General features: G+C 39.0%; 1 protein-coding gene across 1 annotated transcript in view; it reads left to right on the top strand.

Annotated features, from left to right (window-relative positions):
* Window positions 1-14,816, top strand: part of LOC149138708 (uncharacterized) — a 153,766-nt gene that overhangs the window by 14,599 nt on the left and 124,351 nt on the right. The window contains exons 2-3 of the mRNA XM_089447379.1: window positions 1,344-1,446; window positions 1,775-1,947. Coding sequence (XP_089303505.1) covers window positions 1,344-1,446; window positions 1,775-1,947 — 276 coding nt within the window. The remainder of the gene's footprint in view (window positions 1-1,343; window positions 1,447-1,774; window positions 1,948-14,816) is intronic.

Here is a 14,816-nt window from a genome sequence, read left to right on the forward strand (position 1 = left end):
CTTGAAGTCGATCCGTGTGAGTTTCTAGAACATTCACACCTTAACTTAATTAATTCTGATTAATTAGTCATATTCCCTAAGTTTAGACTTAGGAAATATTTCAAAACTGACTAATAATCTAAGTAAGTCATTTCTAGGCTGAATTTCCAGAAACGATTTCTAGGTTTTGGAGATCTCATGCATTCTAGCCTCTCCACAAAATTTAAAGGCTAGAACACGTTCGATGCTACAAAACTAATAATATTTTTCCTATAACTATTGCAAATATTGTCATTATTGCAAAGAACTGAATTCTTGATACTGTTAGAAAGAGAGATTAGAGGGAGGAACTAAGGAATTGCATGGGAACCACAAGTTTCTCAAGGCTGAGGGAAACCTAATCCTTGGCCAGACCTTCTTAGTGCATTATTATTATAAGATTATCGTTATAGTATCTAGATGCCTCATGATGATCATCTCATGACATACATTTATTTTTGCTTTAATGTGATTTTGTATTATCTTGTCAGAAATTATGACTGAGGACAGATATCATATTTCAGTATCTACTATCAATGATTGATTTACCACTTGACATCTTATAAATTTTATATTATTTCTGATATTTTCCATGATATTGACGATAATTTAAATTTTGGACCCCTGACGATAAATTCCCTGTAAAGATAATTGTAACATTGCAAAAAACTAGCCCCTTGATGCTTAGGACTTCACATCATCTGGTGGTTCTTGATTTTGTTGTAACACTCTGCATAACACTCTGCATTGGAGAAAGCCTAGACCATGGTATGTGGTAAAGAAAAAAGATTGTGGAGGAACACCTTCATTGAAATAGTGTCATATGGAACTAGAAAGTGGTTACTATGGTCAAAGAAGGTCCACTGGGGGCATACACCTGGTCACAAAAGGAGGCAATGAATGACCTTAATGGAGGAGTGCTTAAGTGAAAAGAAGGCCAAAATCACTTGGAAGGATACATTTTGATGTTGTACTTGATGATGACAAGGTCAGCCCTAGTAGGAAGGATTTCAAATAAAAGAAAAATTCAATTAACAAAAATAATTTTAAGTTAATTGTCCATAACCCACAGTTCCTAGATTTGTCCATAATCCACAATTCTGAAATTTCCGGATTTAATTTTGCAAAGATTCATACCTAGCTGCAGGTTCTAGTTTATTTCTAAGTGTAGGTCTGCTTACCATGTACTGAATATTTCAACATGAATGCTATGGATGCTACCCATGTTCATATAGTTTTTTGATTTATAATAGTGCAAACCAAAGTCTTCTTTTGAACACACTAAATCTAGATAATGAAAGTGTATTTTTGCCTGGTTTTTGCAGATGTACCATCTTCTCAAGATTAAAGTAATGTCTCCAGTATTTGTCAACAAGTTAAGGAGTGTTTTCCTGTCCAACATACTAGAAATTGCTGAGAGGCCAGTGGGTATGCTTCAAGTTGGCATTATTCTCACCTGATTTCTGATCTGCATAATATTTAAATAATTTAATGTAGGTAGCTTCAAAATAGTCATTCATGTTGTGTTTTATTAAATTTTTGCTGTTACTATGTTGTCTCTGAGATATATAGTGCACGTGTGTTCATTCTTTACTGTCATGTATCCATGGAGCTACTTTTGGCTGGCAATAACATTTGATTATAAGCTAAACATGGGGGGGAGATTTCACACATTTGCGGTTAAGCTCATTTGCATGCATTTTTCTGTCACATCGCTGTTAACTGAGGTATAAATACTGTTATGATGGTAAAGCAGATGAATTCAGTTCATGGGATTTAGTAACAGAGGCAGACTTGCTAAGAGGCAAACAAAATCAGTCATGCAGCTGTATAAACCAGGAAAGCTATGTTGTTGTCAATCAAGAAGATATTGTGGAGGGAATTGCATTCTATATGGCTAGATATCTTTTAACTTTGAACGACATGAAGGTATGCCTTTTTCTTTCTTTAATAACTTAGTGAAGATTGTTTTTTCCTGCTTTAGTGTTGAATATATTTAGTGGACAGTATACTTTATGTTCCATTGTAAATGCTATTTTTGGACAAGGTCTGTTTTTCCTTTTCAACTTGTGCCATTGAAGATCCATTTAGATATTAACAATCTGCTGATGACTTGGATAACAATTCATTGATGCTACTTCTATAGTATTTTTTTCCTTGGAAATAACTCCCAGGAAACTCCCATGCACTTCCCCTCATTCCGAGGATGGTACCCAGTGTAAAACAGGCAGTGTCTGCTCCTGTCGGAATCAAACTGGGGACCTGCATAGTGTTCTAAATTACTGGAAAAAGCATGGCAACAGTAGCACTGACTGATTGAGATAACCCTCAGGGCTACCTCTATAGTAGTTTTACTGTGCACTTGTATTTTAATTCTGAATGGTTGTTGAGTGGCAGGAACCCCGTTGCATCATCCTCTCATATTTATAATATAATGACTAACAATAATAAGTTAAGCTGAATTGTTATAAAGTTATTAGAAGTTTTAGCAACTACCATTTGACCTGTGATAGAACCGTATTAGCCTCATGCATTATACAAAAACCACAGTGTACCCTGTATATCATCATGCAGCCTTGCCAGACTATACTAGTCCATTATAATTTACTTTTTTCACCAACTTTCCCAACTTTCCTCAAGCATATCTAGATAGAAAAATCAAATTTAATAAAATTTGATCATAAATAGATAACAGCTTTCATGCTTCATTGATTAAAATTAATTGACTGGATAGGAGTAACTGTTAGTTTCCCTGCAAACTTACACCCAACACCTAATTCCTAGCAGATTACAGATCTACTGATTAATTGCACAGCTAGGTTCCTAACAAAATTCAGGATAAGCAAAATATACCAATCTCAATCACAAAAAGATGACAACAGATTTTACACAATCAAAGTTTTTCATTAAAATTCGGAACTTACTTGGGCTCCCATTTGGGAAAATGGCCCTGTTACCCACCAATATGGGTAACTCCAGTGGAGAAAACTTTTCTCCTATATTGGACAGTCAGTCGGACAGCCAGCCAGCCAACAGCCCGTAATATTCACTTCTTGATGTTGATATGCCATGTGCCTCCTCATCTACATCAGCCACGTAACTCTCACCATTCGATATTTCCACTTGGATGAAGGTGGGCTGCTATTCAAAATGGGACTTCGATCATTTTGCAATCGAGTGCTTATACTTGTTTGTTTTGAGCATTTAGTATGGATGAAGGGGTGATTTGGAAGATCAACCGATCTTGATTGTAAATCTGTTCTCTCACCTTACCAGGGGGGTCAATCTTTAGCCATTTTCTAGTGGGACCTCCCTTGAGGCCTTAGGGTTATAGGAGGGGCACTACGTGGCAAACCTGGATTGAGATAGCATGTTCATTCTCCCCTACAACATACTTGCCACTTTCCATTTCACATTATGAGCCCTTTATACCACCTCCATTCTTCGGATCTAACTTGTCATTGGTTCATTGGGATTTGACACCCTCTCGTCCACACTCCTTGAGTAGGGTTGGGAAACAAGCCTTGAGGTTGATGTAGCTAAAAAAATGAAAAAGCATAATATGGCCACAATGAAAGAAAAAGAAGAAAACCAAAATGCAAAGGATGGTTGGGACATAAGATAGCGCGTGTGCAAAACCCTACCATGATCTCTACTCTCCTTATTAGCCATCACTCAGTTCCCGAACACATGATGCTCCATTACATCGAAAGGAACCCTTGCATGTCCCAATCTTGATGAGCGATGAATTGTCTTGTCCTAAAGGGTAATATTAACTCCTACATCATAAGGAGCAAGCTCTAACCCTTGAGCTATGCACTGTAATACAAAACATTATCAAGAAAAAGTAAAAGACACACTAGAGGGGTGGAAAAAGCAGGTCGAGCAAGGTAATTCATGCCTCCCCGATTGCTCCCTCCATTTACATATCTATACACTCAGGATGTGGACTCCCTATCTGTTGGTCCCCTTGACCATGGCACTTGGCCATGGAGCCTTTTCCCATCCATTGCTACTCATTGACACTAATAGATATTGATTGAGGAGTTGACCTTGGAAGTGCCACCTCCTCTTGGGGGTTGGAAGCACCTATTAGGGTTGACCGTTAGCCACCTCTATCAAGGTAGGGAACACCTTTGTGGGACTTTGTTTAGTTAGATATCAAAAGATGATCCAAGTTTGAAGTATTAATATGCCCTTAACATACAAGTTTGGTCCACTTAGATGCTTATATGATCTTAGTCTTTAATGAATGGTTACTTTCACTGGAGTTTAAGTTGGTTTGTCAGGTGGTCCATAATAGCCCAGGCCTTGAGGGCACTCACTCCACAAGTACCTAGGCCTTTCAGAGAGGTTGATGACTTAGTAGATACAACGTTGTCCATTTGCATCAGAGCATTGGGCCTTGTGATGTCTTGAGCAAATGATACATGTCCCAAAGCACTTCGAGAACTCAGGACATTTATCTTCGTTGACCCAACATAGAAATTTTTTTATGATTGCATCGCTAGACTCAGTATGCCCCCAGTTTGGCCTTGACATTGCCTAATGGGCAGACCATGATTCAAAGCCCAAATGAGGACGGTCTTCCATGAAATGACTAGGGAGGTCTTGTTGCACTTGATGGAGCCCTAGCGCTGGAGAGAGGAGGTCCTGCATTGACCATTGGAGACCCATGGAGATGACATGGTGACACCCCAGCTGGATTTGGGACCCTTGAGGATGATTTGAGGTGGATTTGAGGGATGCTCCTTAAATGATGGATGATTCTGGCACAGACATTTTCACCATTCATCTAACCATGACGTGAAATTTGTAGCCCAAAAAGGGCATGATGTCAGCATTGTTGAGGCTTACGACTCACGTGTGTGCATTTATGGCATGTTTTAGCATTGAGCTAGTGGGTTGGTTTGCAACCCAAGGTTTACTTCTTGTCAAACTTGTTTTTGGGGGATTTTTAGGTTAATATTAGTTGAAACTTGAGGTAGACCTTTATGGCATGTTTTAGCATTGAGCTAGTGGGTTGGCTTGCAACCCAAGGTTTACTTCTTGTCAAACTTGTTTTAGGGGGATTTTTAGGCTAATATTAGTTGAGGTAGACCTCATATAAGTAGAGGTCACCTCATAGTTGATTCTCATCATCACTAGTGGACTGTTTTGGCCTTGTTAGAGGATTTCAGCCCAACTGTTGTAGCTCGTATTCTTGTGGAGATGTGATCTTTGTGGATAACTTTTCTTTTGGAGACTAGCTCTTATTGTGGAGACATCAATTTGGGATAATGAAGGACTTGTTCATGCATATCTTGTGAGTATCTTTATTGTTGGTTATCTTTTTGATAGTAATTGCATGGAATAATTGTTGCTAGGGTTTTAATGTGTTAGAAAATCAGAAAGGTAGAAAGATTCTCTTATGTTGATAATTACTTGTGATTCTTGTAGTCTTATTAACTTTCTTTATGTTCTTTTCATCAAGCGATCATCAAATTGAAACATGAAGATCAATGACACTAGGTGTAGGCACTCAACCAGGACTAAAACCCCTCTATAGGGGAAGACCCAGTAAAAATTTTCCACTAATAGATTCAAATCAAGGTGAGACAAACCAAGACCTTAGACCTAATCAAAAGACCTTCCTCCTCCATCAAGTCAGCGTTCTAAGATGATTTTTCAAACTTCAATAGTCTCCTCCTGCCTCCCAGCTTCAACCCAACAACAAAATTTTCAGCCCCCAGCTTCCAGAATTTTGACCCTACTGCAGATTTGAAATTTTAGCCTCCCCAACAGCCCAGAAACTTCGCACGTGTGGTAGTAGAGAGAGAAAATTCGACTACTTTTGTTTGACGAAGATTTCCTTCTCCTTCGCTAGGTTTTCCTTCTTCTTAGGGATTTCGCTCTCTTTTCTTCCTCCAGCTACTGTAGATCGAACTTGCTTGTGAGTGTGCTCCAAATGAGGTCGAGTTGCTGCCTTTATATAGTGGTTTCTGCCTCTTAATTAGGCCGACTTGTCCAGGTTGAGGCCAACTTGGTGGAGGAGGCCTAAATGACCTAATTTACATCAAAAGAAATTCATTTCTTGATTGATAAAATCCCAAGAAGGGTCTTTTACATAATGCCAAGGACAAGGACTCTTGACACAAATCCTAGAAGCTTACAATGGAGGCTTTGACCTAAAAATTATTGACCCAAGCATGAAACCCATGCTTTAATAAAACAATTTCTTTTATAATAATTTTTTTCTTTCTTTCTTTTGATAAGTACATTACATCATGACTCAATTACACTTATGAAGAATGATACTAGTTACATTTTTCAACCCTCCCTGTTAACTAGGGAGGTAGTCATAATTAATTAGGCCGACTTGTCCAGGTTGAGGCCAACTTGGTGGAGGAGGCCTAAATGACCTAATTTACATCAAAAGAAATTCATTTCTTGATTGATAAAATCCCAAGAAGGGTCTTTTACATAATGCCAAGGACAAGGACTCTTGACACAAATCCTAGAAGCTTACAATGGAGGCTTTGACCTAAAAATTATTGACCCAAGCATGAAACCCATGCTTTAATAAAACAATTTCTTTTATAATAATTTTTTTCTTTCTTTCTTTTGATAAGTACATTACATCATGACTCAATTACACTTATGAAGAATGATACTAGTTACATTTTTCAACCCTCCCTGTTAACTAGGGAGGTATTCATAATTACATATATATAGGGGTACATGGGAGATCTCCAAATGATATGCTCTATGAAGAGTCACAATACACACAATGCTATAAATTAGATACCTGACCAAGGTACTCTAATCGGGTGGGACTAAGGTGTACTCAAGCTTTAGCCACTCTTGGTACTGTTACCGCTCAAATTAGCAGGGGGTCCTAGAGGGGCACTTGCTAGGTCAAGAGCAATAATGAAACTAAAGCCCACTATCACCACAACTAAAGCTTCCTACTCTTTACAAACTTTCACCGATGGGAGGAGACCTGGTATATAGAGAATCACTTATAAAGGATAGATCAACTAAGATGGGTGTGAAGTGATCTCGGGGACCCTTTCCTAGGGGAGGCTCAAGAATGGGACTTGCTTGCTTCTTAAGCAAGGTACAAAGCTTTCTAGGAGAAGGGGATGAGGATTTAAGGGCTAGGTTTAAGGAGTGTGAATTGTAAAGGAGCTTCCAAAACCCTAAAATCCTTGTTGAACTTGGTTTCCCAAATGGTTTTTGAAGAGTTGACTTTTCAAAGGTATGGGACCAAACAGGACCAAGTGGACCCAGTAGGTCAAGAGGACTTTAGTAACCAATGATAGACTTGACCTAAACAAGGAGGAGAAAAGGACCAAAGAATTGATTTTCAGTTAAAGGAGCAAAATGATCCCTATGAGGAACTAATCTAGGGAAACTTAGGGCAACAACCAATCTCGAGGCTAGGGCTTGTGATATCTCACAACCCCACTGTCGGAATTTCCTCACATTTGGAGGAGGCCTAGGAGACACACCAACACAGTAGAGGCCAAGAGATCAATTTTTTTTATGGGTGGTTTGTCGGGAAAATGATGCCCTAGGAGTCCTAATGTGGTTAGACCTAGAATAAAGAAGGAGAGATGAAGAAAAATGTTTCTTTGAGTGATCACCTTATGGTAGACCAGTGCCTAATCCTTTGGGGAGATTGGAGTCAAGAAGAATATGAAGATAGACTTCGTTTCTAGGTCAAGGAGGCCTTAAGATCAACTTCGCTTGTCACTAGGGCAAAGAGAGTGACCTTACAAGCATTTATACTTTGTTTTGCAAGGTGAAGTGGCTTATGAAGATAAATTCAACCATTGAATTATCTGTAGGAGAATTCGTTCAACATACATGGCGCATACATAGAGATATGCTATATAGAAACATAATTCCACAATTTCGTAGCAAATGCATGCAACAACTAGCCCTAGTATAGCGAAAATCTCATTATTAATGCATGTGACAAAGTAAAAGAATAATAGCATTAAATTTGCACTTACATGTAAGAGAATATATCCAGCCACCAATAGACAATGCCAATCATGAAGCTCCAAGATAAGAAAAGACAATCCATACATCAAAATTCATCCATGCTCCAAAATTTCGTCCACCAAGAAGGAATAACGAAAATCTCAAGAGGCATACAAGTCTAAACCAAGTGCTGATGAGAAATGAACTCTCATCATTTGTATTTATCCATGCTCCTAAATTTCGTCCACCAAGAAGGAATAACGAAAATCTCAAGAGACATACAAGTCCAAACCTAGTGATGATGAGAAATGAACTCTCATCATTTGTATTTATACTCTCCTAATGAGTTTGATTTACCTATTAGAGCCTACATTAGCCCTTGAAATAAAAATAATATGCAAATAACTAACTTTTGGCGACAAGCCCACCAACTAGCTCATAAACAAAATAACATGCCTTTCAAGAGGTCGAATGATCAATAATGCATGTCATTGGGCTCTCTAAGAAGCCCGATGAAGTCCATAAGTTCCAAAATGATGAATTGGACTTCCAAAAGTAATGGGCAAGGGGTTGGCCCCTTGTTCTCCACATAATAAACTTGTGGTGCTCCCAATGGCTGTGAGGGCACACAAGTGACCTCATGGGTCTCCAAGTAAGTCGAAGATGCCTGTAGACCATCTATAAGGGCTCAGATGATGGTGTAAGTGATGCCACATCAACATACAAGTCCTGGGTCATTTGCCAAGTGCATGGTACAACTGTGGGGCTGGCTGGGCAAAGGTGAACTGGACGCATCTTCCTCATCTAATAGGTGAATCTTGAGCAGTATTTGAACATCTCTGGGGATCCATGGAGTGTTGTCTACTGCTGTGGAGGCCCATGGCTCTCAACACACACCCTACATGTGCCAATGTAGCCCTCTGGAGGGTTAGGACCCCGTATAGGGAGACCAAACCCAAGATGGAGACCACCTGCAATCCTGCATAAGATCCAATGTGTCCCCTAGCCTTCCAGTAAAACAAGTCATCAAGGAAATCGAGTAAAATTGCTTACAAACCACAAACAATAGGTGGGGATTTCATAATGGCTTGCCCTTTCATAATGGGCTTTGGCATGTGCTAATGTCTCCAAGCTCTAAATGGGGTTAACCAAGTATCCTTTTAGGTGGTTTCTACTTCTAAAGGGGATAGTATGTCGAAAGTACATCCTTCAAAATGTGGTGGTATGTGATAAAGAGATGAATGGAGTAGGGGATGAAAGGGGCAGCCCTGGGCCACATGAGTGACGACAAGAATGTTGTGTCTATCTTGTGTCTATATTTCCATTCATGGCCTTCATCTAGACTTACAACTGTTAGTCCTGGTCTAGTGCATGACCCATGAGATGGAAAAACACAAATGTCACTCCTTTGTAATCAGGGGTGATCCAAAACTCCCTCTTGATTAGGGACTTGTCAGAGCTCCCTCTTAACTAGGGACTCTTTCATTCATCAACAACTTCTTCTTCGTGGGTCCTTCAACTTCTTGATCTCCTTTCTTGCTTGATGTCATTAAGTCCTTGATCGAACTTCTTCTAGGTAGGGCACCATGCATTGATCACTTTCTTTCCTGGTTTGTCATGTCATTGCTTCCTTCATGGAAAGTGTCTTTCTTGCCATACATCAGGTTTTCTTGTCATCTAGCTACTCCTTTGTCATCTATCCATGCTTTGGAATACTCTTCTCATGGATGCTTCGTTGTACTTTCTTGTTTACATGCTTTGACCTAGTAGCCCATCATGACTTCATCCTGATATTGCTTCAACATTGCTTTTTCTTTTGCTAGATGGCTTCTTCCCACAACATCTTTGTAGAGTAGAATCAATTCTCTGCATCTTTCATATCTCTGAGGCCTTCATAGGTGTCAAAGGTCCTTCCTTCCTTTGTCAGAGTTGTCCTGCCTTCTTTCGGGAGATATCTTCAAAGTATCTTGTTAGATAGTGATTCTTGGTGATCATGGTGTTCTTCACTTGCTTGATCTCTTTCTTCATTTGCTTCTTCTTAGATAGATAGGTCAACCATCTTATGCTTCTTGTGGGAGTATTTCTTCCTTGCTTGTTTCCTAGACTAGTCAACATTTCTTCTTGCTTCATAGTCAACAACCTTATGTGAACATATTCTTTTGTTGACCTTCATTGCATTGCAGTACATGCCTTCGAGCATGTCCTTGGTGAAAGAGATTCTTTCATACTTGATGATGTTATAGAACTATTCCCATAACTCAATAATATACAAATGATAACATGACTAAACTTTGATGCATACATACTTCATCTTGATTCTCCTTTGATCATCTTAGCTTCATTTGGTTGTCCTAAGTGTGGCGGATGGCCTTTCTTGCTTCATCTTAGCTTGCCTGCATATCATCCTTTTCTTGAATCCCATGAATGGGATTCCCAATGAGACATCTGCTTTGGTTTATGAACCTTCTTTTGAAGATTCCATCATAGGATCTTAAAGACCCTTGCCTTGCAAATGTTTCTTTTCTTTTGATGATGGAGGTCTTCTAAGATTTTTTTTCATGATCAATTTTCTTTCATAGTGGATGAGGTCCTATTCTAGGTATGCTCCTTCTATATGAATATCTTGAGCTATGTTCATCATGCTCCTATATTCTAGAAGATATTTCTAACCATGCATTTTTGTTCTCATTTATAAATGCTCTTTCTACATGAGTATCTAGAACTCTATGTACTTCATGTTTCTAGATTCTAGAAGATGTTTCTAGCCATGCAATTTTATTTTATTCCTACATGCTCCTATCCTACTCAAAACTTTGAAAGAAGACTTGAAGTAAAGAGTTTGACCTAGTCATAGTAGAGATTCGGAGGATCTTCCTTCTTTTGCTTCTTTTCTTCTTCTTTCATCTCTTGAGTCATGTGAGATTCTTCCCTCTTTCTTTTGTTGTTGTTGTCCTTCTTAAGCTTAGGACAATTCCTTTTGTAGTGTCCATATTCTTGGCATCCAAAACATTGGATTTTGGACATGTCTTTGTTGTTTGTTCTTCGTGGACCAAATTTGCCAAATTTTCCCTTTCTCTTGGCCATGGTAGCAAATGCTTTCTCCTTTGATCCCACATCGTCCTTTTCTTTAAGTCTGATTTCCTCTGTCCTGCATAAAGACCACATTTCATTGAGTGTGATTGCTTCCTTCTTGGCATATATGCTTGATGTGAAGTTGCCCTAATCCTCAGGTAGAGCATTGAGTACTATAGTTGTCATCTCTCTGTTAGACATGACTTCCCCAAGCTCTTGAAGTTGATCTCTCATTTCAGAGATTTTCATGAAGTAGGGAGCTATTCCTTCCTTTGTTATCTTCATCTTGTACAATTCATTTCTTAGAGATATTACTTCTCCAGTTGTGGATATCGAGAATAGCTCTACTAGCTTATCATAAATTTCTTTTGATGTTTCAAATTTGGAGACATAAGGAATGAGAGAGTCTTTGATTGATTCTATTAGAATCCTTTGTGCTCTTGTCTCATCCTTATTGTACTTAGCTAAGGCTTGAGTTTGTTCCTTAGCAGGGATAGTGATATTCCCTTTGATATGTTCTAGAAGTTCATTCTCCTTGAGAAGTAGATCAGTCCTCTTCTTCCATGCAAGAAAGTTATTGGTACCTACCAATTTGTTGCTTTCCTTGCAAAAAGACATTGATGTATATTCAGAAGGGGACATATACTTGATAGATTTTTGAGATGTAATGGATTTTCTTTCTCCTTGAAGACTTGATGGCTTGTCTTCCTAGGATCTTGATGTTCTTCAAGTTGCCTTCTCCAAGTGGACTTGCTTGATGATGAGATTTGCTTGATGACTTGTAGCTTGATGTAGGTCCTGCTTCAATCTGCTCTTCTTTGTAGGTGCCTTTATGTAAAGCTCTTCTTCTTGCCATGTAGACTTCCTTGATGAATGATGGATTGGAGACCTTCTTGTCCTTGAAGTGATTGAGACTTCTAGGCTTGATGCTTCAACCTTGTAGATGTCCTTCCTTGATAAGTTTTCTTGAGATGCCCTTTCCTTGATGTGTCATCTTAGCTCTAATACCATGTTGAAGAATCTAGGTCAAATAAGTGTAGTGTGATTCTTCATTACTTGATAACAATTTGTGGAGTCGTTTCACATTTTCTTGTTAGCTTAATCTTCTTCTTCTTCTTATTAATGCATGTGTGTGTGCTTCATCAAACTGCTACCAAAACATAAGAACAAGAACACAAGATGTTGGCTCTCTTCCAGGGCCAAAACCTCTCTTCTCTTGGGAGGAAAACCCTTCAGTAAGTTCTCTTATTGAAGCTTCTTTCTTGATCAATGCTAAACCCTAGACCCTTGACTAGAGGAACCTCCAAGCACAAGTCAAGTCCTTCCTTTTCTTTGCACTATGTTTCCCCGACACTTTGTCTACCTCCTTTCGACACTTCATTCCTCGACACTTCATCCTTCTTCCGACACTTCGTTCTTCCTTCCACTGTAAGTAGATCTTCTAGAAGAGATACTTTTCCTTAGCGATATCCTTCACCTAAGGATACTCATTCCCTCTCTTGATCACCCGAGTTCCTTCTTGGTGTATTGTGGAAGGCTTAGTGTGACAACACTGCAGCCCTAATTCTTGTACATGTGGGAGGTACCCTAGAGAATTAGGGTCCTTTTTCCTTTGCTAGAGAGATAGGCTTCTTCGCTTGACTTGGGAGGCCTTGTAGGCCTAATTTCAAACCCAACCAACACTAATTCATGAATTGTTTGATCCTGCTATTATACTCGCAAACTTACCCACCTCTTCTTCGCACATGTGACTGTTTCTAGCCCTAGAAATAGTCCTCTTCACTTGGTCTTCTTCCTCCTTCCTTCGCTTGTCTTGGAAACCCTTTAGGCTTATGTTCTTATCCCAAATAATGAAGTTTGTGTGACTGTAATAGAGGGCTGCTATGATAGCAGAGAGACCCTCTCCTTCTTCGCACGTGTGACTGTCTTTTAGCCCTAGAACAAACTTCCAAGGCTTCGGTATTTCTTCCTCCTTTTTCGCTATACTTGTAGACCCTTTCTTCATCCCTTCTTCACCCTTTTTCTCGGCTACCTTCACTGATTTCAGAGAGATGGATGGCGTTATAGTGGAGTGGAAAACCTCTATATATAGAGGACTGTCCCTCCCTTTAGGCCGACTAGAAGGCCGACTAGAAGACAGTTTGTAGGCCGACTTGTTGTCTTACTTCGGATGGCTTCTTTGGTGGTGCCTTTGCATAGGAGGAGACTTGACTTTGCTTGGAGGCATTTTCTTGACTTTAATACATATTCATACATGGTGTAACATGCCCTTAAGGCCTTCAACATTTCCTTTTGACTATTTGACTCACCTATAGCACTTAAGATGTGCTAGACCTACTTCAATGAGCAAGAAACTCATTGACATATATTATAAAAACAATATTTCTTTTCTTGAATAAGTACAAATATCAAAAGTACATTTATGAAGACCGAACCTAGTTACATTTTCTTCAACACTCTCCACCATTGTCAGACCTGAATATCTTGATTTTCTTCCTTATTTGATTTTTGACCAAACCTTTGAACTCCTTGAACATTTCAAAGGCTTCATCCTTGTGCTTCAAATAATATATCCATGTCTTCCTTGAGAAGTCATCAATGAAAGTGATGTAATAGAGATGGCCACCAATAAAATGTATGAGCATCGGACCACATATATCAGAATGAATAAGTTGGAGGATGTCATTCGTCTTGTTCTTGCTAGAGGGGAATGGTCGCCTTGCCTTCTTTCCACTAGCACAACCTGGACACACTCCATCATATTGGGCTTGAACATTGGGAATACCAGAGACCAATTTCTTCAATTTCGGAAGAGCATCATAATGTAGATGGGCCAATCTTTGGTACCATAGCTCACTTAGATGATTAGTATCATCGACCAATGCTAGAAGAGGTCTTCTATTGACTCTGTAGAGTCCTTAAAATCTCGATCCCAATGTGAATGCATCTCTCATATGTGATCCAACAGGCCAAGTAAGAACCTTTCGCTTGATGAAGGAAACCCTCATCCCTTCGTCTTCCAAAGCAGATATTGATACCAAATTCATCTTCAATCCTGGAGTATCTTGACTTCTTTTGAGGACGATGATCTTCTTCTTGATGACTTGGAGCATCTCTTCTTCTTTCATCTCTTCCATTGCGATCATTCCTTCGATCATCAAACCTATTGTTGTTGCTTCTGGTGTTCTAGCATGAACCATTGTTCTTCTCGGGGCAATATCAAGCATAATGACCTTTCTTGTGACAATTGTAACATTCAATGTGAGATGATGCTCTATCATTCCTTCTCTTTGTATTTCGAGGAGGTGACTTTCTTGAATTTGATGGACCTCCTTTTTCTTTCTTCTTCTTGTTTTGAGTGACGAATGCAACGGGCTGTCGTTCTTCATGCTTTTGTATCCTGTCTCTTAATATTGTTGAAGAAAGTGTAACTGGGTTCGGTCTTTATAAATGTACTTTTGATATTTGTAATTATTCAAGAAAAAAGATATTATTTTTGTTATATTTATCAATGAGTTTCTTGTTCATTGAAATAGGTCTAGCACATGTTAAAGTGCTATTGGTAAGTTAGAAAGTCAAAAGAAAGTTTGAAGACCCTTAAGGGCATGTTACACCATGTACATATTTGTATAAGAGTCAAAGAATATCCCTCCAAGCAAAGACAAGTCCTCTCCATGCAACGACATCATCAAAGGAGCAAAAATGATGAAGGAAACTCAAGTCGGCCTACAGTCATCATGTTGGCCTCAAGTCAG

Source organism: Pinus tabuliformis, chromosome X, assembly GCF_031772625.1.
Source record: "Pinus tabuliformis cultivar Carrire ecotype Pingquan chromosome X, CPIR1, whole genome shotgun sequence".
NCBI classification, from domain to species: domain Eukaryota; kingdom Viridiplantae; phylum Streptophyta; class Pinopsida; order Pinales; family Pinaceae; genus Pinus; species Pinus tabuliformis.